The sequence below is a fragment of the Anas acuta genome, chromosome 16, assembly GCF_963932015.1.
Source record: "Anas acuta chromosome 16, bAnaAcu1.1, whole genome shotgun sequence".
Classification (NCBI taxonomy): Eukaryota; Metazoa; Chordata; class Aves; order Anseriformes; family Anatidae; genus Anas; species Anas acuta.
The window spans coordinates 13,965,600-13,991,900 of NC_088994.1; the positions used below are offsets into that span (position 1 = coordinate 13,965,600).

The 26,301-nt window shown below is 38.1% G+C and overlaps 2 protein-coding genes across 2 annotated transcripts in view; both read right to left on the bottom strand.

Moving 5' to 3' along the window:
• Positions 1-26,301, bottom strand: part of LOC137865673 (death-inducer obliterator 1-like) — a 44,035-nt gene that overhangs the window by 5,447 nt on the left and 12,287 nt on the right. Inside the window, exons 9-11 of the mRNA XM_068700934.1 lie at positions 25,893-25,982; positions 25,042-25,246; positions 16,512-18,527 (exon numbers count right to left, since the gene is read on the bottom strand). Coding sequence (XP_068557035.1) covers positions 16,512-18,527; positions 25,042-25,246; positions 25,893-25,982 — 2,311 coding nt within the window. The remainder of the gene's footprint in view (positions 1-16,511; positions 18,528-25,041; positions 25,247-25,892; positions 25,983-26,301) is intronic.
• Positions 2,412-13,677, bottom strand: LOC137865462 (death-inducer obliterator 1-like). Its single transcript, XM_068700559.1, has 10 exons — positions 13,553-13,677; positions 9,514-9,970; positions 8,430-8,589; positions 7,649-7,765; positions 7,333-7,438; positions 6,618-6,755; positions 5,946-6,489; positions 5,282-5,435; positions 4,160-4,249; positions 2,412-3,513 (listed from the first exon to the last, which is right to left on the bottom strand). Exons 1-10 carry the CDS (start codon positions 13,629-13,631, stop codon positions 3,292-3,294), a joined length of 2,067 nt encoding a protein of 688 aa, XP_068556660.1. The 5' UTR covers positions 13,632-13,677; the 3' UTR covers positions 2,412-3,291.

Sequence of the window (26,301 nt, forward strand, 5' to 3'; positions counted from 1 at the left end):
GCTATGTTAGTAGCTTTTGATGCTAAATTATTTATAAAATATTGTTAAATGCATTCTGCATTTGAAGACCACGATGGTGTTATCAAGTTACATCCTGTAATTAAATCTATTTAAACAAGATATATTAAATATTACTATGGAATTAATATATTTTTTTTCGTTAAATACGTTTTTTATTTTCATGAAATCAGTTTTGCAGTATTTATCTACGTAATGGCCACATATTGTCCCTACCATCCGCAGCTGCTAGGAAGTTAACTGTACCACTAAGGATACATCCCTAATTTCTGTACACTGATGGCAAAACTTAGGGAACAGACCTATGCCACACTTTTAACCGCAGAGACCAATACAAGCAAAGCTGCAATCATCATCAACACGCTGTTTAAATACTTGTCCCAGTTAATTGTGAAAGCATGATTGAAAACTATCAAGTTGGTGTATCTCGATTCGGTGATAGAGATCACTCCCACCACTGTAACACTGCTGCACATTACGGTACTTTTGCTGAATGGGAGTGGCTGACATCAAAAATATGTTGTTCTACTACTGCTGCTTTCCATACTGCTATGAGTACTCTAAATAGCTTGAAGAGATTTCATGCCTTCATACTTAAAAACACTTCCAAGCTTAAACTAACGGAAGAGATACTGCGGCATGCCCTCTGCTGATACACTTTTTAAATTAAAATTCTTCTATTTTAAATATGTATGGTACCCGATACATTTCCAACATTGCCAATAAATCCCTCCATAAGTGCGTCTTCCTAGTGCTAATAATGGCTGATTTTAATTTTTTTTCAAAGTGTTTTCAGATCTACAGATGAAAGTGCTAAATAGTGTTGTGTGTATGTGAAACGAGACAAACAAATTCACATACAGTAAACTACCAGAAAAAAAAAAAAAAAAAAACAATGCTGAACATCCCACCAACAGATAATATCTGGTAATAAATATCTGAGGTGGTTGAAGTGAATAAATGTGAATATCCTTCCATGTTCCTCTATATTTATATCACCCATGACAAAGTTTTGTAGATCTTCTAGGCACTACAGCAGGTCAGAGGTCCTCAGTTGTGTTCCAAATCCAGTCCATCAGAAAAACAGGATTCATAACAGATTCATAATCCGTATGCACCTGATGGAGCTGGCTGATACAGCTGGAATATCCTCCAGCTAGGACTTCTGGAGTGATGGGATTATTGTCCTCTCCCTCCTCCCGCCCCCAGTCATATTTATCAAAGTATCTTATACTGTCATGTTTTTTGAGTACTTGCTAAACTCTGTTTGAAGGTACACAGATTTAAGGAGACAATGACCACTTTCCAAAAAATATTTTTATTGGGTATAAAAAACAGTAAATTCCATCAGATGTCAGTAACAAGTATGTATTACAAGTCTTTTACTCTGCGGTATTAATACATGCCTGCAAGTGTTTATACCTATGTTTCTTCTGGGCAATTACCTCCAGTTTTGAAAGAACTTTTCCTATTTACATTTTGTAAAAACCAGCCTGACATGCCTCATTTCTATGCTAACAAGTCTGTCTACTTTTGCCAGGCCTCCACTTTAAAAGCTTCATTTGAAATGAAATCTACAACAGAAATATAAAAGATAATGTACAAGGACAGCCTATGTTTGCTCAAGAATGCAAGGAGGAGAAGATCATTTAAATGCTTCCCTAGAGCAGCTTAAAAGCACAGCAGAAGACTGCAGACGTAGCCAAGTCAATGGCAAACTCATTCGTATATGTTACTGTCCAGAAAGGAATGTATTTCAGTTATTCGGGCTGGAAAATCTAGCCCACAGTTTAGGACTCTGTCTGCCTCCCTGTGCCAAGTGTTAACACTTACATGTTCTTGTTTTTTGGTTATGAAACAGGAATAATAGTTTTTGCCTACTTTTCAAGAACTGGGTAAATTAAAGACTACCAGGTGCTTACATTCAGCTTATAGAGACTACATGATGACTTAAGGTAGCAACAAGCTTGCCTTTTTAGCTGTAGCCTGAAAACAATGACGTAGACTGTGCACTGTTCAGGGATGGATAAGACAGGCTCAGAGTGTATGAGAAAAATCTTGTCCAAGAACACAAAGCAAGCGCCCTTTGCAATTTCATGCAGGAAAGGAGAGTATTTTCCTAGCGTTACATTACTTGTTGGTGGTGTTTTTTTGTTATTGTTTTTTAAGTCGTATGCCATTAACATGTGAAAACCTGGCCAGGCAGAACACACCTCTGTTTATGAATATAAGCCCTGAGAATGCTTTATTGAGTTTAGTCCTAAACTTGTATTTGGGTAGCAGAGGACAGTCAGCTTGTCAGAAAGGTCAGCTCCTTACATGTTTTAATGTGTAATTATTTTGCGCTGTTTAGTATTTTACAAACCATCCTTACAACAACGACGTATTGCCTTCATTGTAACCTGTAGCTCTTAAGCTCCTCAACCTGTTACTCTATATGAAAAAAGGTACTTATTTGGAAACTAAGCATATGCACCGCCTCCATCCTCAGATGAAGATGACTTCAAATTTTGTAATATAAAGGTGTTTCACATCTGAATTCATTCTCATTTCTTCTGTTTCCATGTTCAATGCACAAAGATGGAGCAAATTCAAGCCATACATTACTGCTGATAACTCTAACTAAAAATAGAAGAGCGTAATATATACCAACCTATACCACCTACTGTCTGCCACCTACGCAAAAGGAATTTGCCTGCTCCCAGGCAAACCAATGTTCTGAAGTCAGTGATTTGTCTGGAACCTGATCCAGGTAGCACAGAATATTTCAGACCCCGTGTACATGCATATTGCATGCACAGCGTAATACATACCATGAGATAACAACAATGTAGTGAAACCATAAACGTTACCTTTGTCTTCAGAGATTTCTTGACTGCTCCGTGGGATAAGAGTCTCCTACGTGATTTAGGGGACAGCACATGGCTTGTAGGGACCTAAAACTTGGTGGATTTATGGGTTGTTGAAAGTAGGGTCGGTTGAATGTTCTGATAATGTTTGCTTGTTTGTCTCAATATAGTGGCTGTTCTATGTACTCCATTTTATGGGTAAACAAATCCTCCTAACAGCAGAGATTTATCTTGTTGGAAAGGCTATGTGAGTTTCAGACCATGTCACCTTGAGATGACTGACTTTGCAATTTTTTCCTATATGCATACTTTTTAAATGTTTTTATAAAATTATATATTTTTTAATTATGCTTACATTAAACATTCAAAACCAATTGGTCTCTGATTTACTTGTTTTGTAATTTTACCTAGCAGTTAACCTCCCCTAAATTTTGTGCTTACCTGGTCCCTCAAAGGGCAAGAGTTTGGAAGGAATTGGGTCCTTAGAACTCAGTGGGATCAGGTAGAGATTCTTGACATGTCTGTTGTTATTAGTTACAACACCAAAACAACCACGACTGCTAAAATAGGAGTAGAGAGAGATATAGGCAACTTCTTCTTCTTCTGTGGCAGGATGGAAACGAATCAAACGAATCAAAAACAATTCCTGAAATACAAAATCAAAGTGGAAAAATTCAACCTGTAACACATCAGCAAATAAAATCGTTTTCCACTTTCATCCAATATAGGATGAAAGTCTGGAGCAGCTTTAAACCAAGATTTAAGAAAATACTGTCATTCAATCGGTAATATTAAACCAGAATTAATTTTGTCATTTTCAGAAATACCAACTATTTACGTATCTCACATCAAGCTACACCTCTTTAGGTTCAGAATATTCAAATAATTATGAAAGAAATGGAAAATTCTTAGATTATATTTGCATACTGTGCTTCGTTTTTACTAAATCCATACGGGTTTTAGTAGTAAAATTTATTACATACACTTACTAATAATTTCCTAGTCTTTTAAAATTGAATTTCTATCTTCAGTAACTGAATAAATAGATTGCTTATATTCAATCATTAAAAAACAATAGGTTGTATGAATGTTTAACTACTACACAGGGGAAAGACGATTGGCAGCTCAACAGGCAAACCTGTTTCTTCAATAAATCAAAAATTTCAATGGAATAAGTGGTAGCAGTAGTTTTCTAGGTATGATTGACATCAATATAAATTAGTAAAAAGGAAATTCTATCAAAAGCTGCTGTATATTTCTTCCTGGTTTTCCAAAGGATTTTAAGTAAATACCTTAGAAAGTGAAGATTTGAGTTTGCCAACATAATCCCAGACTGCCTTCGGTGAGATCTTCCCACCAATATGAATCGTGTCTGGTAAATCCTAAACAAGAAGCATTACATGGTCGTATAAGAAAAGGAAAGAGAGGATACAGTTTTGAACCAGCACAGATTGCCCCATCCCAGTAGCTTAGGCGATAATACAGTACTATATTTTACTAAACTTGCACATATACATTCCTAATTTCAGACGGGCTATTTCCAAAATGCAAGGAGTTCATTATGGCATATTACTGGAAGGCTGGCAGTACACACAAAACAGAAAAAGCACTGCCTGACGAAGATAGCAGTGGAAGGTCAAATACTTTTGTATGCCTATCAGCCGATTCTATTTGTTAGCTTTGCTTTTACAGGGAACCTGTTATATGTAGTGTAGCTTTTATCTACGCTTTCGATTTATCTGAAATTTTTGCACCCATATGAATTCTAGTTAGCTTCCTGTCATGATGACAGTGAAACCTATTTTAGCAAAAACAACAAGAGAGCCACCAACCCTCCTAAGAAAAGACCTAAACTACACGCCTGAAACCCTCAATCACAACAAATACACTTCTTCAGAGAAGTTAAATAACTGCTCAGTTGTTTCACCACAAGCTGTCATACTACCTCATTAGTTGAATGTACACCCTCCCAAAATATAAAAGCAGTTGCATCAAAGTTAATCAAAGGATGATATTTTTAATAAATGGCCAAACTTTTCTAATAGATCACATCAGTGATCCATCCATCTGTTTGTGAGCAGAACAAGGCATCTCTTTCAACACACATGCTGATGATGCTTCTCGTCAAAAACTGATCTTGAAATCAAGCTATTATTCTACGTTAGATACTAACATATATATAAACATATTAACAGACGTGAGAATTCTTCACAAATACGCGAGGAATTTCTTTTAAAAGGCTTTCTCTCCTCCCCCCTGCCTCAGGCTACTGTTCCTATTACTAAAGGAGATTACTAAAGGGATGCAATTTTTTTTTGTTACACTTCCAATATAACAACATACACAGTGACCCCAGCCTTTCTAACAACAGGAACTGCAATACATTCTAAACGCATAAACATGTCAGTGCTAACCTCACTAAGATAATCAAAGCACCCGGAGACAGGATATGCTTTAGTGATAAATTTGGCCACACTCTGCATATTAATAAATCCTTTCCAAATGGTGTTGAGGCGAGAGAGGAAGAGAGAAGTATCGCTGCCTTGAGGTGAGCGTGGCTCGGCAACACTGCAAAACAAATCCAAAAGAGAAACGTTATAGAGCACAGTAAGAATGCTTCCTTCTTCTTCTTTTCTTCCCTCCTCTTATTGATCAATTACTTTATTTTAAAAAAGCAAGTAACACAAGCCTTAGTAAATGCTTTGTTAATGTTTTCCACTTTCATCCAATACAGGATGAAAGTCTGGAGCAGCTTTAAACCAACCCTCACAAACACTTAATATATTTGAATGCACATGCAGATTTAAAGTCAAATATCTTATAAGTTTTATTTATCTGTTAAAACACATTGAAGAATTTTTACTGACAATATATAACGATGCTCAGAAAATTTTACCAACTAGAGAAGTTAAACAAGGAGATGACGAATTAAAAATTTAAAGTTCAGGTAATCGGATTTAAAGTTGAACATGCCTTTTGATTATTGGCAGGGGAGGGTAAGAAGCAAAGAGGGACAAACAAACTGAACATAGCGAGACCAGAGATTCAGTGGCTTAGCTTACTATTAAATATACACACCTGATATTGGGTGACTGATGAACAGCTAAGTATCTTGGATCTGGTGAGGATGATGGCTTTGTTAATATTGATTTGGGGACAGTCATAACTGGTTTTGACATTTCCTGCTTTGTCTCCCCTGTTGAAACTTTATCAGATGCAGTACCAGAACGCAGGGCTGTCGTCGTAGTACCAGAGGAGCCACTCATTGGTGTTCTAGGCTCTCGGCCAGAAACTGTTACAGTTGTGACAACTGCACCAGTGCAAGAGGCAGGAAAAGTCGAAGGTTCTTCAGATGAAGAATCTGTGTTGTTATGGCCTTGGGTTGTAGGAATGTAAGTTCTTTCTAAGCTTGACTGGGAAACTGCTTCTGCTGCAGGTGCAACTTCGGTTTCCTCTGTGTTTTCAGAGGCTGCCTCTTTAGCAGGCTCCGCTGCTGCTGATGGTGCAGAACTTTCATATTTTCGCTGAACTTCTGGTTTAGATTTTGACACTGCTTTTTTAGCAGAAGCCATTAATTTTATCTTCTTCGGTGGTAATTCATCTTCAGATGCTGAAATCTGACCTACAAAATTAATTTTAACGTGTTTTTGATTACTGTTTAACAATGAAAAGGTCTGAAGAGAAAAACAAGTAAGCAAGCAATGCTCTTAATAATTCTTTTACTTCACACAAAGTCAACACTGTACATACCTGTAAAGATTTTGCTGCTCAGGTCAAAAAGATGGACTCGATGTTCCTTTGTTGTATCCTTCAACATACTGCTAAAAACGTCTAGAGAAGGAGCACTATTTACATTTTGTACAGTTCGGGTTGACTTCTGCTGCTCCTGGAAATGAACAAACACAGAAAACATTCTGGTTGATTGCTAAATTCAATCATAAAAAAATACTTTTGAAACCGTTAATTCCAGTTCTTTAAAAAGATATTAAGGGCTGTGCAGAACTACTGCTCTGAGCAGCACTGGAATTTTGAAATATTCTTCCCCTTTTATTATTTGTTTAAGAATATCATGTCAAACAGAGTTCTCAAATAGTATTTGTCCTCATTTCATTTCATGTAATTCTGAAGTAGATACTATCACATTAACTGCTTCCTGAGAATACAGAATTGTAATACTGATCACATTTTGGGGGAGGAAAACAATTGGCTAAGATTTTGCTGTAAACTGAGGCAAGGGTCTGAAAAACACGCATCATCTGATATTTTAGAAGCACATGCGATATATGCCCGATATTAGGTTGTTGCATTCCTTCAAACCAAAAGGAAAATGCTCATAGCACACCTACTAGGTGATATTCTTACAGTTCATTGAAACAACCTGCATTTCTGATACAAAATTTGAGGCCCTAGTTAGCATTTATCTCCCTTGGCACCTCCATGCTAAAGCAATAGCTAATACTTATATCAGAATCAGACACCGGGGGAGAATCTTCCATATTTACATCTGGCACTTGTTCCCGTTTTACAGCTGCTTTCTTGATCTCGTGTGATTTGTTTCTTGACTCTAACATCTGAGAGAAACAAAAACACTTTAGTAACAAGTCTGCATACTGATTTTATAATTTTATTTTGTATTTTCTTATCGGTTGGCTAGTGGAAGAGAAAAAGCTTACGTTATTCATATTTCATTAGGAAGAAAACAATAAATTATGGGTGGTAAGGGCTGGTGAAGTTACTGTTAGTTCGTATCTAAGGACACACTGGAGAATTGCATTGCTTACCGCTTTGGCTGGTTTCTCCTTCCATACAGACAGTTCTTTAGATAAAAGTTCTTCGGGTTTCATTCTCACTAGTTTTGACACTGAGATTTCTCCACGAAGAACACGATGAAAAAGTCCCTAAAAAAAAAAAAAAAAAAAAAAAACACTTTGTTGCCATGCTGAATAACTTAAGCAACTAACATGATTTGCAGTGCTGGACTGTCAAAACCCTTTCAGGTTTCTTAATTCCCTATTAAAAATGCCAGTTAATCTTAAGAAAACTTAGCACGGTGCAGCAACCAGAAACTAATGATGAAATCATCATGAAGTATGAATTTTCCACATTACCATAAAATATACTATCAATTCTACTGAACAGGAATTTCGAGAGATGAACTGCCACTCCTGTTTCATATCTATAGTAGAATTTTTTTTTAAAAAAAATTACGTTGTCTAGTCACTATTCCCATCTGCACCAGCTTCTTTTTCCTTTAAAAGATAAATTATCATGTACACAAGTGGTCTCCCATACAAACCACAGAACGTCACAGAAGAAAAACATTTATTTTTTTTCTAAGAATGCCATTCAATAAACAAATATTTCACTACAAAGGCCAATCTTAATAAAAACACGCGATCCAACTGGACTTCCATTCCAACTGGATTTTTTAATATTTGAATGGCTTTAAAACAATTTTTTAGAGCATAATTCATAAGTCTCTCTCTTGAAACTACATATTGATGTATTATTTAAAAAACAGAATATATTTCAGTACGTTTACTGTTTAAGTAAATTCCAAACCTGATTTTTTGGGTCCTTGAGATTGAACATGATGCTACGGTATTTACTCTTGTATCGGTTGTCCGTAACTTGAAACAAATTAAACATCTCCTTTTCAATATTGAGTGCTACTTTCCCTACTTCACTCTCTGTCATGACCAGATCATCACTATCATTCACTCTGTTAAAAACAAGAAAGGGTATGCGCATTTACGTTAGGCACGAACTCTTCAGGCAGCATTCATAAAAAATACATTTTCAGAGGAAGGAGTTAACCACGCTTTTATTCACTCAGTGAGGACTTCCTTAAAACACATTTCAAAGCCAAAGTCCATCTCAGGACCTCAAAATGGCAACTATGGCAACCTTTTGCTACTGTCTACAGAAGACCACGGAAGACAGCCTTAACGAACTGAAGCCAGGTCAGTCCTTACAAATACTCCTACTCATGACACTGCAATTAGCTTGTTGTTGTTGTTTTTTGTCATGAGCTACTGAGGGAGCTAAAACACTTCAGTTTTAATCTTAGACCCTCCACTGTGAACAGCATTTCTATTTCAGAGACACTACCAGAGCACAGTGGCCTAAGTCTTGACAGCTGACAAGAGCTTTAATATTTGTGGGACAATGTTTCAGCTTTTTTTTTTTTTAAAAAAAAAAAAAAAAAAGTAGTACAGTTGCTAACTTTGGGAGAAGAAGGAACCTCTGCCTCAGCAAGCCCTTCCAACCTTTCACTGTGATATTCCCTACACTATGCTTCGTACAACCCCTACATCTCCAAACACCACCATTGCCAGATATCAGCTTCAGGTCACCTGCATTAGAAACATCTCTATGCTGTGATTTAATTCTTCAACTGTAATTGTCTCTCACTACAAATGGGATAGTGACTTTTTTTTAAAGGCTTTTTCACATGCCCAATTATTTGGCATCAGATTTTTTATATCTAATAAAGCTCTAATGCTAAAAATACTTGTAGTAATTTCTAGCACAAATTAAATCCCTTAGTATCACTTAGCAAGAAAGAAACAAAACTCTGCAGGCTAACCCTTTACTTCTAGTTGTAGCTTCCTATATAAAATAAGTGCTTTGAATTCCCACCCACCTCTTCCATAAAATTTCTTTTAGGGACTGACGAATATGTTGTCGAATCTGCGAGTTGGGCTGCGACTGGATAGGGCTAGCTTGTGTTTTTGCTTGACTACTTCCAGATGCAGTAGAAACGGAAGACGGCAAAGGCCTTTTGAGTCCTCCAGCCAAACTGGATGCAGCTAGTTTTTTGGAAGCTGGCGAGTCATGAGAAGAAGCTGGTTGTTTTGAAGGAACGCCGCCTGTTGAAGGGCATGGTTTCTTGGGAATTTCACCTTTGAAACTCCCAGCAGGTTTAAGCGTCTGCTTCATTAGCGATGATGTGCTAGACACGGAAGGGGACTTCTTTGGAGGAGAATTTTTAGTGAGGGAAGATGCATGTTTCTCCACCATAGATGCTGAAGCAATAGCTTTCTTTGATGCCCCTATAAACTCTGTCGCTTTATCTTTGTTTCTCTTCGCTTCCTTTTGAGCTGTTAAAACAAAGAAGAAAATGCAGTATTAAATGCTTAACATTATAACTTCCTGTTTCTGAAGACCAGCTGTCAACCTATAAGGAAGTCTGTGAAATACCTCTGGAGAACTACCAAGTATATAATTTAAGCCATTCATTTTTAAAGCCTTTTTAAAAGCCTTTTTAAAAAATGTGTAAAAGTTGACTTTTTTAAGAAGAAGTTTGCCTTGGATCCTGCAGAGAGCACTTCTCAGAGACTGTCTGAAGAGTTTAAAAGAGTTGCATTTTGGTTGTAAAGGTTGAAAATCTCAGTCACAAGCTATGCAAGAAAATTAAAAAAAAAAAAAAAAAAGACACCACCTTCAAAGATTCCTGAGTTGGACTTCATGATTAAGCTTCAAAACAAACAAACAAACAAACAAACATTTTCACAAAGCCTTTAAAAAAAAAAAAAAAGCAACACAACCCATATCTCACATTTAAGCAGAAATCCTCGCTCCAAACTTTCTACTTTAAGGAGCAAGCAAAGAGAGTCAAGTTAAACAACAAATCAATTGCTTAAAATTTTAAATATACGTTCAAGCCATTTGGTTGCTAGTATGAGTATCACACTGTCGCTATAAACTGTCAGATCTTCTCATTTACTTTCCAGTTAAACTCTAGATTTGATACTATAATATTTAATAATTAAATATTAAAACCATTGCTCAAACTGCGGCTATTTAATTCCCACCAACTATTCCATTCACAATATCCAAAACTGCCATTTAATGTTTTTTCTAACATCAATATATTGACAATACACATAACGCACAAGAAAATTTACAAATTACAAGCGAAGACTCCATATACTGAAGTTATAATTGCACAGGACTTTAAAAACAAGCATTTCTGTAGGTTGCATTTCACCTGTCCACATTTTGGCACTGACGGGAACAATTCAGCAAAACGTAATAAGCCAAAACACACTCTCCATCCAGCAAACGTGATGTGCTCCACTTCAGTTTGCCAGAAGTCTCGTTTACAGGACATCAGAGTTACCGTGGGCAGAGTTACCGTGACACATTCGTTGTGACAGCAAAGGTTCCGAGGGAAACCAAGAAACAACTCCTGAGATGAAGTTGTTCTGATTAGAAAAGCTAAAGTTACTTCCCCAAAAGTCTTTTTTCTCCTCATAAATCTGCATTTGACTACTGACCAGTTTGTGATTTCTTTATTTTTTAATTATTATCTCATGTTTTTAATCAGAATTAGTCCCACAGCCCCATCTGCAGAGAGCTATGTGCTTCCCGGGAAGGATGCAGAAATTTAACTTTGGTTCATTTCACCACGAACCAAATGGACCCTTTTGGTCTTCCATACCTGCTACAGTGAGAGCAGACATTATCAGGAAGGGTCTCACAACCGATTTTCCTCAGACTTGAGGGGGACAAAGGTAGGGAGCACCCTTCTGAAGCCCAGTTCGCCCACCTCAAGAAATCCTATAACAGCATACTGTTTGAATAGAAATACACCTCAGAAAGGGGAAGATTTGGATTACCTAAGAAACAATGTCACTACTCATTTCTGAGTGAAACAGCCTTCCCACCTTTGCCGGTCGTTAAATTCTGTTAGACGCTGAGCATTTGTAGTAGGCACCTCCAGCAGAACGCAAGCTTGGAACGAGCTGCACTACACTGCCTCTTACTGCCAGCATGTTTCACCACCAATACACAAGCTGCTGGTTAAGATGAACCATAAAACCGATGCTGTACCTGCATTTTCATAAGGCCAGGCAGAGAAGCAGGTGCTAAACGTTGCCTGGAATACAAAGTGAAGAGGAGGATGCAGAAGCACTAGCTATGTGGATCCACTGTGAGTGGATGCCTTGCTAAAGGTTTCTGAGTGAAAATTATCTGAAGTGTAAGATGAAACACACTACATTAAATCATTCCAAAGAGCGTGAAGATCTTACTAGAGATTAAACTTCTTGTTCACCCACTGTTCCCGTACTTTTCCCTAGGGACTGGTCTCAAGTACTGACAAACTGAACACAAACCCAGGGGGATGTTGAGCTGGACTCATACGGACTTCTCTTCTCTTTCTATTATCTCCCAAAGCCTACCCCACTAACCTTACACTATCCGTCAGGAGGCATTGAGCTATCCCAGGAAGGAGAACAGGGATCAGAAACTATCAGTGACATTTTCAGTTTGGTCTAATGAGGCACCTGGAACTTCATACACTGAGGTAAAAAGCTGAACTACTTTGAATGAACAGTCTTGAAAAGCTAGAAGATGAATATCCAAAATATGTGTACAATAAGGTTGTGAGAATTTCTCTACTTCTGGTTCCTGGTTTATCTTCTGCCCAGACTTGTCTCTTCAGGCCGGTGGGACAGCGCACCTCTGTCTCACTACGGAGCGGCAGGACAGCACAGCTCAGGGTTCAAAATGACCACAGTACAATTCGGTCCTCGGTGCTATGATTTTAGTTCTTTTGGGTTGCAGCACAAGTACAAAACATGAAATACTAAGCTTACATTCCATACTTACAGTTTTATCATCTGTTCAAATTCGTTAACAAGCACGCTGATGGAACTAAGAACAGCAGTTAAGATATTGTGTATATAAAAAATATATCCGTGCCCCAAACCTTCCTGTGTTCTCCAACGGCTATATCATGGTAAAACTATATACATGTAAAATAAATAAATAAGTGGCACTAGCACAAAGGTAGATTGAAGTTCCCAGGGTTGATAGGCAGCAGCATCAGTATGGGTTCAAGAAGAAAGATGCACAAGCATCCTTTATTCTGCCAGTTCACGTCATGGCTATTTTGAAATGTTTCTACAGTAGAGCACATAACTCAATGCTTCTTTAGACAACAGAAAATGAGCAGATATTTCAGCCTCATGGAAGTCTAACAGTCTCACAAACTAAAATACTACTTTATAATTACAACTGTCTACCTAACTACTTGCTGGCAGGGATTCTGCATGTAGTAAAAGATACCTACACTACATAGGCTATTCGGTGTTTCAGAACACCTGTGAAGTACTTTCTCAAATCTGCAGGACACCTCACTACATTTGAAGGATAGTGAAGTGGTGTGTGTGTTTTGACAAAGTATTGAAGGTACTTACATCCTACACATGTTAACAACCTCATCTTAAAAAAAAAAAAGAAAACACCCTCATATCCCATTTTGACTATGACAAAATGGATCGGCCCTGACAGATTTTTTTGGTTTACTGACAGGATTAGTGTTCTGCCAGACAATCCAGCTGCACCAACTCACGCTGTCCTTGCACAGCTCTTGTATCCAATGCACAGGAGGGCAGGAGCACACAGCCCAGCGCGGGGAAGGAGCAGGACTGCCTCTTCTGGCAGCAGCTCACCAGTCCCATTGCCTCAGCTGCAAGGCGAGCATGCCCCCCAGCTAGCACCATCTTCTGATGGGCGCTGTGGCTGGTGCGTGTTTGGAAAAGTTACCAGAAGTGAGTACTCTTTTCAGAGAGCAGTATACCAACACAGGAGGGTCCCCGCCGCCCCTTCAGCCCACCCTAGCGCTGAGGGGACCGAAGGCTCCCCCCGGGCAGCTCCAACCCCGCAAGGCCTACCGAGGAGCCGCCGCCAACAGCCGCCCAACCGCCCCCCTGCCGGCGCCTGCGCCCTGAGGGCGGCTTCGCCAACCGCCATGAGGCGGCGGCTCGGCCCCTCGCCGTCCTGCCGGGCACCATCGGGCTCCGAGCTCCGCAGGGACGGGTGCTGAGCCCTCCTTGCTGGTCCCGGCTTCGAGGGCTGTGCGTTTTGTTTCAGTTTAGGCTGTGGAGAAAGCGGCGGGGTGGGCGCGGAGAGCGCGGTCCGTGAGGGAACGGCGAGGGGAAGGAAGGGGAGCGCTGAGGGGAGGAAGGGCTGCAAAGGTTTTAAGCCTATTGTTTGGTGTTTTTTTTTGCTTTTTTTTCCGCGTCAAGCCTCCCCATTCGATGCGAATGGTGCAGGAATGCATCGCCTAACACGAGTCGGAGAACCTCAAAGCCTTCGCTGAGGGAACCGCAGCCGCAGAGCAGGCAGCAGAGCTCAGCTGCTGAGCACAACGAGGCTCGCTCATTTCGGCGGCTGTGTGGCCTCAGCCGCTCCCGGTGCCTAAAAATAAAGCCAAAATAAAAATAAAATTAAAAAAAAAAAAAAAAAAAGCCGTATGGGAGCTCAGCGGCCCCGGCCGGGGCTACGCACACGGTCCCGGGGCTGCCTCAGCTGCCCACCCGCGCACCAGCCATCAGGAGGGGAAATCGTGGGAGGAAAAAAAGCCACGATGTTTTGAAATTAACACGTGTGTTTTGTTTCTTTGTCGCAGGGTGCTCTCTCCTCCCTTTCTGCCTTCCCCTCCCCTCCTCCCCCCGAGGAGCACGTCTCCGCAGCACTGGAGGCAGGAGCCTGCTACACGCAGGTACGGTGGAGGTAAACGCCTTGGGAATGCACCTGTGTGTAAAAACTTTTCTGACATAAACCGACTCAAAAAGAGCCCCTTTCCAGTCTTCTGGAGTTGTCAAGTGGTATTACCGCATCATGCCATGAAAATGAGCGAGGTGCATTTATGGTTCCTTAACGGTGAACAGATTCTCCAAACTAATCTGTGATAAAAGAGTGTTTCCTCTAAGGAAAAAGAAAACTTTCACCTATCTATTTCACAACAATGAAAGGTCTGGGAATCTAGTATTTCCACAGCTCAAAGCCAAAATAGATTACTTAGTTATTCATTTCTCCAGATCTTTTTGGTGTAAAATCTGAAAGTAACTCAAACAACAAAATCTTCAGAATAAATTAGGGCATGTGTTAGAACTGAGAGAAAAAGTCACAAGAACAGACTTTCACGTGTTTTTCAGAACACCTACAAGTAAGTATCAGTTGGGTGTGGTGGCATCCTGTAAAATATCTTTTGTTAAACAGATGGAAATGAAACCTGTGTGCCATCAGCCTCTTGTGGTGGCATGTTAAGTAGCAAAGCTAGTTAGAAAATAATACACATGTACAGATTTAAGAAATGGACAACGTTTCACTGTAGATGTTTATTCTACTTATAGTAACAAAAACCTGTGAAGTCCCATATTTTAATGTACAGTGATATATTTTGTCATATAAAATACAATTTACAGAAATTTCTATCAAGTAAACCTAAACAAACACACTTGCTTTTTGCATACTTTTATGTATATCTTTAAATTAAAAACATCTCATTAAGAAAAATCTTACACCATAGTAGATGTTTGCATTTAATACCGCCTCTTTGCATTTTAACATTTTGTCTACAGGTTCAGAATACAGACCAATATTACTAATAATTAAAATTACTAATAATTAATAATTAATAAAATTACTAATAATTAAAATCACTAATAATTAATAATTAATAAAATTACTAAATAATTAATAATTAATATTACTAATAATTAATAATTAATAAAATTACTAAATAATTAATAATTAATATTACTAATAATTAATAATTAATATTACCAATCTTCTTTTCAAACTTAATGCAGTTTTATACCTTTTTCAGTGGACAGTCTTATATACACTACCAGCATAAGCAGGGTCTGACAACAGTGACACTTTTTTTTTTCTTTTTTTTTTTCAGGAGCAAAACACTTTTAGAGTGGAAAGTACAGGAAAATGGAGACATTTCTTAAATTTCCAGCAAAGTTCTGCCAAAAGAAAACCCAAGAAATGTCCCACATAATTAATTTCAATCGAAGAAATAAATTCCATGGCCCATTTAATAAACTTCTTTTATTTAACAAACTTCCTTTTCTTTCCTTTGGTATACCAATTCATTTGTAGTCTTAGCTCTTTGCCAATAGATGTCTGATTTTTTAATTTTTTTTGCTGGTTATAAAGGGGCTACTTTTATATACTCTTTAATTGCAGGTTTGTAAAAATGTGAAATTAAAAACCCCTCATCCACATGAAAAACTAGGTGTGGTTTGTTTCTTTGTTGTACACTTAACAGATGGATTTCAAAACACAAAATACCTGTATATAAAAAGGAAGATAGTGCACTTTAAGCTTTTAACATTCCATTTTCAAATCCTCCGTCCAATAATCAGTAACACTGTTCTTCTGCAGCCTTCTCCTAAATACGCATGACCCTTCCATTGTAAAATAAACAAGACAGCAATATTTGACTCCTTTTTTAAAGCGTGTGCTGTAGGAACAACTTTGACACGAAAATATCACATACATGAGATGTAAAGGTATGGCTCCTAAGGTCTTGATTAAATTCTTTTATAAAATTACAGTTCAAGTTACTGGAAAACATAACTTTATAATTTTGTTCTTGCCTTTTACCTATTTGAATATTGTCATTCACAGTTGTTCAAAAATTGCTAATTTGTCAGTACATTTTGTAAGGCTAGATTTACAACAGCATTTTTGTAAAGGTGAGAATATACAGTATATACTGAAGACATTGACTCAGTCCTTGCAGTGGTGTATATTATCTATGGGAAATATAACAGCAGTTATAGTTCTATGACTGATTAGTGGAAGATGAAGCTTCTGCTTCTGTTGCTTTCTGACCTTCCTTAGGTGTTTCTGGCTTCATCTCTTTACCGATCTCCCTACTTTTACTCCGATCTTTCCGATCTTTTCCTCTTTCACGATCTCGATCTCTGTCTCGATCTCGCTCTTTTTCCCTGCTTCGATCCCGGTCTCGGTCTCTGTCACGATCTCTGTCTCTGCTTCTTGATCGTTCTCTGTCACGTCTCCTGTAGGATTCTCTCTCTCTGGTTCTTGCTCTCTCTCGGTCTCTGTTTCTTTCCCAGTCTTTACCTCGCTCTAAGTCTTTCTCTCTGTCTTTGTTTTGGTTTCTGTCTCTGTTTTTATCCCATTCTTTGTCTCTGTGTCTCTCCCAGTCCCTGTCTCTGTTCCAGTTTCTGCCATGGTCTCTTTCCCAAGGTCTGCCATGTTCTCGATCCCTTCGTCTTTCCTCAAAGGGTCTGCTTTGTCGATTATCTGCTTGCTGAGGCTCTGGCTGATCTAAAACCTTGTCTTTATTTCCTCCTTCGTATCTCTCTCTCTGTCTCCCTTCAAATGTCTGGCCTCTAAATTCAAGATTTTTGCCTTCTCGGAAGTCAGATCCTGACCACTGTCCTTCTGACTCGGGCCCTTGTCCAGGAATACCAGAAAGAGGTGCAGACGGCCCAGCTTCCTCCCACATCTCCTTTCTGTGGCCTGGTGGATGACTGGGAAGGTCCAGGAGTGGTCTTGGGGTTGGCTTCATATTTTGTGGCGACTGACCTTGGAAATGAAATCTGGAAGGGGGAGGTTCGTTTTGTTCTGGAAACATTGGAGGTGTTGCTCCTCTTGGTCCTCCAAACTGAAGCGGAGCTGGACCTCTCTGGTTGGCAAACCTGGGTGGTGGACTCCCTCCTGTCCGTTCTTCAAAGAAGGATGCTTCATTGAGCATCAGTGGTGCTGGAGGTCCTCCTTTCTGCCCAGACAAAGAAAACGGACCTCCAGCTCGGTTCTCCTCAAAGTGCTGTGGGAGAGGTCCACCCTCACCCTGAACTGGTGGAGATTCAGTTTGTTCTACAAATTGATGAGGCTGAGGGTTTCTTTGTTCTTCGTATTGCACCGCAGAAAGACCCCTGTCTGGGGGTCTTTCACTGGAAACCCAGTTATCACCACCGTAACTAAGCTGAGTAGCAGGAATTAAAGTTTTATCTTCCTTACCAAGTGAAGTCTGCAAAGTGTTTGGAAAACTCGCTTGAGGGTCACAGCTCTGGTTTAAAAGTTGTGCTTGCTGATTGGAAGATGAAGGTAAATCTACTTTTTGTGCAGCCTGTTGGTCCTGATGGAACAATTCAGTCTTCATTAGGGAAGATTTTGGTGGAGGTGACATTAAAGCATCAGACACCGAGAAGTGAGCCATTGAAACACCAACAGCTGCTCGTTGTTGTCTGAGGGCTTCTTCTTGCTCCTCAATTTGTCGTTTCTGCTCTTCTATTTGTTTGTTTAATTCTTCTAACATTTTTTGCTGTTCCACCAAGGATGAAGAAGCAGATAAATCTGGCACATACGAGGCAGGTGTTTCCACAGAAGTGTTTTTAGTGTTTTTAGCAAGAGGTTCAAAAGTCTTCTTTTTACCAAAAAGTGTCTGGAGGATGTACTCAAGAGGTGTGGTAGTTTTTGAGGATGAAGAATGCGTAGCAGTAGCACTTGTAGAAGCGGTAGCTGAAACTGGTGGCGGTACAGTACTTGTGGTTCCACTCTTAATCGAGGACAGTATTTTTAATACTGAAGGTGTAACTGATGAGGTTTCTGGAACGGGAAGTGGGGGTGGAGGTGGAGGAGATCCAGGTAGTGTTGTACTTACAGCTGAATCTCCCGAATACAGTGTGTATTTCGGAGTTTTCTTTTCTTGTGAAGAAGCTACTGGCCCCTTAGAGTACAGCGATGTTTCTGTTTCCTCTTGCACCTGAATTCGGCTGCGCTTTTTCTCTATTTTGTCTGTATCCATGGTAGTAGCAAGACGCTTCCCTTTCTGACAGATAACCAATCCAAGAATTAAATTTGGACGTGAAGACTCGAGACCTGAAAGGAAACACAAAGATTGCATATGTAAAAAAACTACTATTTTTTATCTGTGTTTTCAATAGAAACTTATCATTTTATATAATGGCAGCTATGAGTCATAACAGTAACAGTTCTTCTAAATTTCATGCAGTGACATTATCCCATAAGCCTATGTGTCTATATTTAATTACTATTTATATAAATTTGTGTACAGTAACTAAAAATGTTTTAATCCTTTCCCTGATATTTTGTAAGATTGCAGTAACAGGTATGATTACTGAAAGATGTCCTTGTAAATGTCTCTAATGTTCAAAAATTAAAGTTTTCCTATTTTTGTATTATTACTTTCTTCTTATTATTGTCCACTTCCCCCCCAAATCAAATATTTCCTTTCTAAATACTTTGCAAATACATTATATGCACAGAGATACTGATAAGTGAGAAAACCTGGACAAGCAATCTAACTTTCTGTAGGGCTACGTTGGAATTGAAGAACCAGAAATAAAGAGAAAAAAACTAATGCTATTAAAACAAACAAACAAACAAACAACAACAACAAAATACAAACACTTCACTTTCTGTTACAAAGAAAGCACGAGGCATTGTTAAACTTCATAACTACATTTCTGTTCTAATCTGTGCTAAAATACCGGACTGACATTTACACCATTCCATCAAGGTGACTTTTAACACTGTTGTAGAATTGAGTTTGATGCCACAGACCCTTCCCTAAGTAAGAAATGTGAGCAGAATTACTCCATTGTGAAAGCTTCAGGCTTGAATCCCTGGAGAAGCATTTCCAGAAATGACCAGAAAGTTTCCCATAAAGAGGAAAAATGCAAACAGCTGAAGGTCCGTTTCACATGATTGTATTCCTTCCTTGTACATTCACATTTCCCACAGGCACTCGTGGAAGACAAATACAACCAGAATAAAGAGCAGGGAATAAATCCTTTAACATACAGTCAGTGGCAAATGTAGAAAAAACATATAAAGAGAGGATTTTAACTTCTGGATTTAGTGACTTGAGATCCTCATTTGGGAGCCATATTAATATTTGCATCCAGCAAGGAACCAGGAATATAGAAACGAAACTAACAGCAAAGAGATTTACTGTGGTTATATGATGAGGACTCTAAAACCTACACTGTCCCTTATATTCATGACCCTTAAGTAAGAGTTTAAAAGAAGTGTAATATATGAATTTATGTATATCTTTAGTCTCTTACTAAACAAAACCAACTGCTCACTAAGGAACAACTTATAAATAACTAATTATTGCCACTGAAAACTTCTTGATACCAGCAAAAACCCAAACTTCCCATAGTTGCAGATAAATTCTATTTGCCATTACCAGTCATAAGTATGAACCTTTGCTGAAACAACTGAATTCAAAGTTTTAAGGGGGCTCCTAAATTTACTATCTTATGAGAAAATTACATCAGCTGGTTTTATTTGTATAGCTGGAATTATATTCACGTACGCCAAGAAAGAATTAAATGAGGTAAGCCTATTTCTTAAGTTCAGTGTGAGGTTTCCTCAGCAAGAGGATTATAACCAGGTAAGTCAAGACGATGACTTCTTCAACACAGCTTCATTAAGCATAAATATTTCATTAAGCAGTAACCTGCCTAAATTCTGAAATTCTGTGTTCTTCTGACTGTGACTGGTAATAGTACAGCACGCCTGTTTTAGCCCCATAATGGAGAGACCAGCAAAATTTGGTTACTCACTAGAAGGTCTTTGCAAAAAGACAGAAAAAATTGAGGCCAATGCAAAATCTACTTGAAGTTTCCTATCAGAAGCAGCTCTCATTTTAAGTATTTTGAAAAAACATAACACTGAAATTTGATTGAATGCATTCTAGTTCCACAGCTGATTTCAGATTACTTCAAAGTTCAGCGTTTGAGTTTTACATAGTTCTGTGGTTGAGAGGATGTTGGCCATGCTGGTTTAAATAAACTTCTATATTATTTCCTACTTGTACATTTAAAACTCAGTGCCAAGTTTTTTCCTCCAGATATAGTATTTCAGTATTTTGTGTTGCCAATTTTCACTTTCTTCCATGGTTAGAAATATATATATATATACACACGAATTATAAATGCATCAAGAAAATGACCTAGCTATAGTAACCAAAACTAAGACTTGCTTATAATTTAGTTTGCTTATAATTCTATACAGATTGCCCTTGTGAGAGGGCAGGGACGGCAAGATGTACAACGAAAGGAGGCAGGACAGGAACTAAACAAGTAATTATCTTTGGTGAATCTAAGATTATTTGGAAAGGATCACAAATCCTTGATTCACCCGGTTAAAAACTCCTTTCACCCCACTGCCTAAAAGCAATCCTAGCAATTCTGATCACTATAGTTTACTACCCCAGATGAAGTTACATTAATGCATAACATCAGGGCATAGCTCAAAAGACAGCTTACTTGGGAAGACTGTGTACACTCTGAAGAGACTCAATAGTTAGGTATGATTCACTCTGAGTGACTGCTTTACATTTTTTCTTTATCAGCATGTGAGTAACGACTCCACATTTGGTCAGCATCGACCCGTGCAGAGTATCTCTCAAATCTGTGTTCACCCTAAAAGTCCTCGTAAGCATTCACTGTTCTTCTGTCATTAACGTATTGGTTGTCTGCTCTTCTGCAGAGACCTGTGATTTATCCAACTAGTCACAACATGCATCTCAAACACTGAACAATTGAAACGAGCAGGTTTCAAAAATCTATTGGACTGTGTATCTAAAATTAACAGCAAAAGGATAAAAAATCAGTTCTGAATCCCTGTAAGAGACAGAGATCATTGCTAATAAACACAGAGTAAAACTTAAACACACGTTCAAGATAAATTCCAAAGCTAAATTAACAACGGCTATAACTGAATCTGTTTAGTTTGGTCAGAGAAGAAATCCATTAAAATTTTACATTTTGATACTGTAATTTTCAACAGATGCCTAACCCAGTTTCTAAATTCATTCAATCCAAAGCGATCACGCAGTAAGTGCTTCTTTTGGATGGAAATATACAGCCAGACCAGCACTTCAAAGCTCAGTCCCATTCCATTTCCATATCCGTAATTAGGTTTCAATATCCATAAATAGGTTAAGTGCCTAATTTTAGGTAATAACTACATGAAAATGTTGGCTGCAGTCTCCAACTATTGCTCAATAACTATCTTTCACAAGCAAGCATTTTAAGTGCTGCAAGCTATGTTAGTAGCTTTTGATGCTAAATTATTTATAAAATATTGTTAAATGCATTCTGCATTTGAAGACCACGATGGTGTTATCAAGTTACATCCTGTAATTAAATCTATTTAAACAAGATATATTAAATATTACTATGGGATTAATATATTTTTTTTTGTTAAATACGTTTTTTATTTTCATGAAATCAGTTTTGCAGTATTTATCTACGTAATGGCCACATATTGTCCCTACCATCCGCAGCTGCTAGGAAGTTAACTGTACCACTAAGGATACATCCCTAATTTCTGTACACTGACGGCAAAACTTAGGGAACAGACCTATGCCACACTTTTAACCGCAGAGACCAATACAAGCAAAGCTGCAATCATTATCAACACGCCGCTTAAATACTTGTCCCAGTTAATTGTGAAAGCATGATTGAAAACTATCAAGTTGGTGTATCTCGATTCGGTGATAGAGATCACTCCCACCACTGTAACACTGCTGCACATTACGGTACTTTTGCTGAATGGGAGTGGCTGACATCAAAAATATGTTGTTCTACTACTGCTGCTTTCCATACTGCTATGAGTACTCTAAATAGCTTGAAGAGATTTCATGCCTTCATACTTAAAAACACTTCCAAGCTTAAACTAACGGAAGAGATACTGCGGCATGCCCTCTGCTGATACACTTTTTAAATTAAAATTCTTCTATTTTAAATATGTATGGTACCCGATACATTTCCAACATTGCCAATAAATCCCTCCATAAGTGCGTCTTCCTAGTGCTAATAATGGCTGATTTTAATTTTTTTTCAAAGTGTTTTCAGATCTACAGATGAAAGTGCTAAATAGTGTTGTGTGTATGTGAAACGAGACAAACAAATTCACATACAGTAAACTACCAGAAAAAAAAAAAAAAACAAAAACAAAAACAATGCTGAACATCCCACCAACAGATAATATCTGGTAATAAATATCTGAGGTGGTTGAAGTGAATAAATGTGAATATCCTTCCATGTTCCTCTATATTTATATCACCCATGACAAAGTTTTGTAGATCTTCTAGGCACTACAGCAGGTCAGAGGTCCTCAGTTGTGTTCCAAATCCAGTCCATCAGAAAACAGGATTCATAACAGATTCATAATCCGTATGCACCTGATGGAGCTGGCTGATACAGCTGGAATATCCTCCAGCTAGGACTTCTGGAGTGATGGGATTATTGTCCTCTCCCTCCTCCCGCCCCCAGTCATATTTATCAAAGTATCTTATACTGTCATGTTTTTTGAGTACTTGCTAAACTCTGTTTGAAGGTACACAGATTTAAGGAGACAATGACCACTTTCCAAAAAATATTTTTATTGGGTATAAAAAACAGTAAATTCCATCAGATGTCAGTAACAAGTATGTATTACAAGTCTTTTACTCTGCGGTATTAATACATGCCTGCAAGTGTTTATACCTATGTTTCTTCTGGGCAATTACCTCCAGTTTTGAAAGAACTTTTCCTATTTACATTTTGTAAAAACCAGCCTGACATGCCTCATTTCTATGCTAACAAGTCTGTCTACTTTTGCCAGGCCTCCACTTTAAAAGCTTCCTTTGAAATGAAATCTACAACAGAAATATAAAAGATAATGTACAAGGACAGCCTATGTTTGCTCAAGAATGCAAGGAGGGGAAGATCATTTAAATGCTTCCCTAGAGCAGCTTAAAAGCACAGCGGAAGACTGCAGACGTAGCCAAGTCAATGGCAAACTCATTCGTATATGTTACTGTCCAGAAAGGAATGTATTTCAGTTATTCGGGCTGGAAAATCTAGCCCACAGTTTAGGACTCTGTCTGCCTCCCTGTGCCAAGTGTTAACACTTACATGTTCTTGTTTTTTGGTTATGAAACAGGAATAATAGTTTTTGCCTACTTTTCAAGAACTGGGTAAATTAAAGACGACCAGGTGCTTACATTCAGCTTATAGAGACTACATGATGACTTAAGGTAGCAACAAGCTTGCCTTTTTAGCTGTAGCCTGAAAACAATGACGTAGACTGTGCACTGTTCAGGGATGGATAAGACAGGCTCAGAGTGTATGAGAAAAATCTTGTCCAAGAACACAAAGCAAGCGCCCTTTGCAATTTCATGCAGGAAAGAAGAGTATTTTCCTAGCGTTACATTACTTGTTGGTGGTGTTTTTTTGTTATTGTTTTTTAAGTCGTATGCCATTAACATGTGAAAACCTGGCCAGGCAGAACACACCTCTGTTTATGAATATAAGCCCTGAGAATGCTTTATTGAGTTTAGTCCTAAACTTGTATTTGGGTAGCAGAGGACAGTCAGCTTGTCAGAAAGGTCAGCTCCTTACATGTTTTAATGTGTAATTATTTTGCGCTGTTTAGTATTTTACAAACCATCCTTACAACAACGACGTATTGCCTTCATTGTAACCTGTAGCTCTTAAGCTCCTCAACCTGTTACTCTATATGAAAAAAGGTACTTATTTGGAAACTAAGCATATGCACCGCCTCCATCCTCAGATGAAGATGACTTCAAATTTTGTAATATAAAGGTGTTTCACATCTGAATTCATTCTCATTTCTTCTGTTTCCATGTTCAATGCACAAAGATGGAGCAAATTCAAGCCATACATTACTGCTGATAACTCTAACTAAAAATAGAAGAGCGTAATATATACCAACCTATACCACCTACTGTCTGCCACCTACGCAAAAGGAATTTGCCTGCTCCCAGGCAAACCAATGTTCTGAAGTCAGTGATTTGTCTGGAACCTGATCCAGGTAGCACAGAATATTTCAGACCCCGTGTACATGCATATTGCATGCACAGCGTAATACATACCATGAGATAACAACAATGTAGTGAAACCATAAACGTTACCTTTGTCTTCAGAGATTTCTTGACTGCTCCGTGGGATAAGAGTCTCCTACGTGATTTAGGGGACAGCACATGGCTTGTAGGGACCTAAAACTTGGTGGATTTATGGGTTGTTGAAAGTAGGGTCGGTTGAATGTTCTGATAATGTTTGCTTGTTTGTCTCAATATAGTGGCTGTTCTATGTACTCCATTTTATGGGTAAACAAATCCTCCTAACAGCAGAGATTTATCTTGTTGGAAAGGCTATGTGAGTTTCAGACCATGTCACCTTGAGATGACTGACTTTGCAATTTTTTCCTATATGCATACTTTTTAAATGTTTTTATAAAATTATATATTTTTTAATTATGCTTACATTAAACATTCAAAACCAATTGGTCTCTGATTTACTCGTTTTGTAATTTTACCTAGCAGTTAACCTCCCCTAAATTTTGTGCTTACCTGGTCCCTCAAAGGGCAAGAGTTTGGAAGGAATTGGGTCCTTAGAACTCAGTGGGATCAGGTAGAGATTCTTGACATGTCTGTTGTTATTAGTTACAACACCAAAACAACCACGACTGCTAAAATAGGAGTAGAGAGAGATATAGGCAACTTCTTCTTCTTCTGTGGCAGGATGGAAACGAATCAAACGAATCAAAAACAATTCCTGAAATACAAAATCAAAGTGGAAAAATTCAACCTGTAACACATCAGCAAATAAAATCGTTTTCCACTTTCATCCAATATAGGATGAAAGTCTGGAGCAGCTTTAAACCAAGATTTAAGAAAATACTGTCATTCAATCGGTAATATTAAACCAGAATTAATTTTGTCATTTTCAGAAATACCAACTATTTACGTATCTCACATCAAGCTACACCTCTTTAGGTTCAGAATATTCAAATAATTATGAAAGAAATGGAAAATTCTTAGATTATATTTGCATACTGTGCTTCGTTTTTACTAAATCCATAAGGGTTTTAGTAGTAAAATTTATCACATACACTTACTAATAATTTCCTAGTCTTTTAAAATTGAATTTCTATCTTCAGTAACTGAATAAATAGATTGTTTATATTCAATCATTAAAAAACAATAGGTTGTATGAATGTTTAACTACTACACAGGGGAAAGACGATTGGCAGCTCAACAGGCAAACCTGTTTCTTCAATAAATCAAAAATTTCAATGGAATAAGTGGTAGCAGTAGTTTTCTAGGTATGATTGACATCAATATAAATTAGTAAAAAGGAAATTCTATCAAAAGCTGCTGTATATTTCTTCCTGGTTTTCCAAAGGATTTTAAGTAAATACCTTAGAAAGTGAAGATTTGAGTTTGCCAACATAATCCCAGACTGCCTTCGGTGAGATCTTCCCACCAATATGAATCGTGTCTGGTAAATCCTAAACAAGAAGCATTACATGGTCGTATAAGAAAAGGAAAGAGAGGATACAGTTTTGAACCAGCACAGATTGCCCCATCCCAGTAGCTTAGGCGATAATACAGTACTATATTTTACTAAACTTGCACATATACATTCCTAATTTCAGACGGGCTATTTCCAAAATGCAAGGAGTTCATTATGGCATATTACTGGAAGGCTGGCAGTACACACAAAACAGAAAAAGCACTGCCTGACGAAGATAGCAGTGGAAGGTCAAATACTTTTGTATGCCTATCAGCCGATTCTATTTGTTAGCTTTGCTTTTACAGGGAACCTGT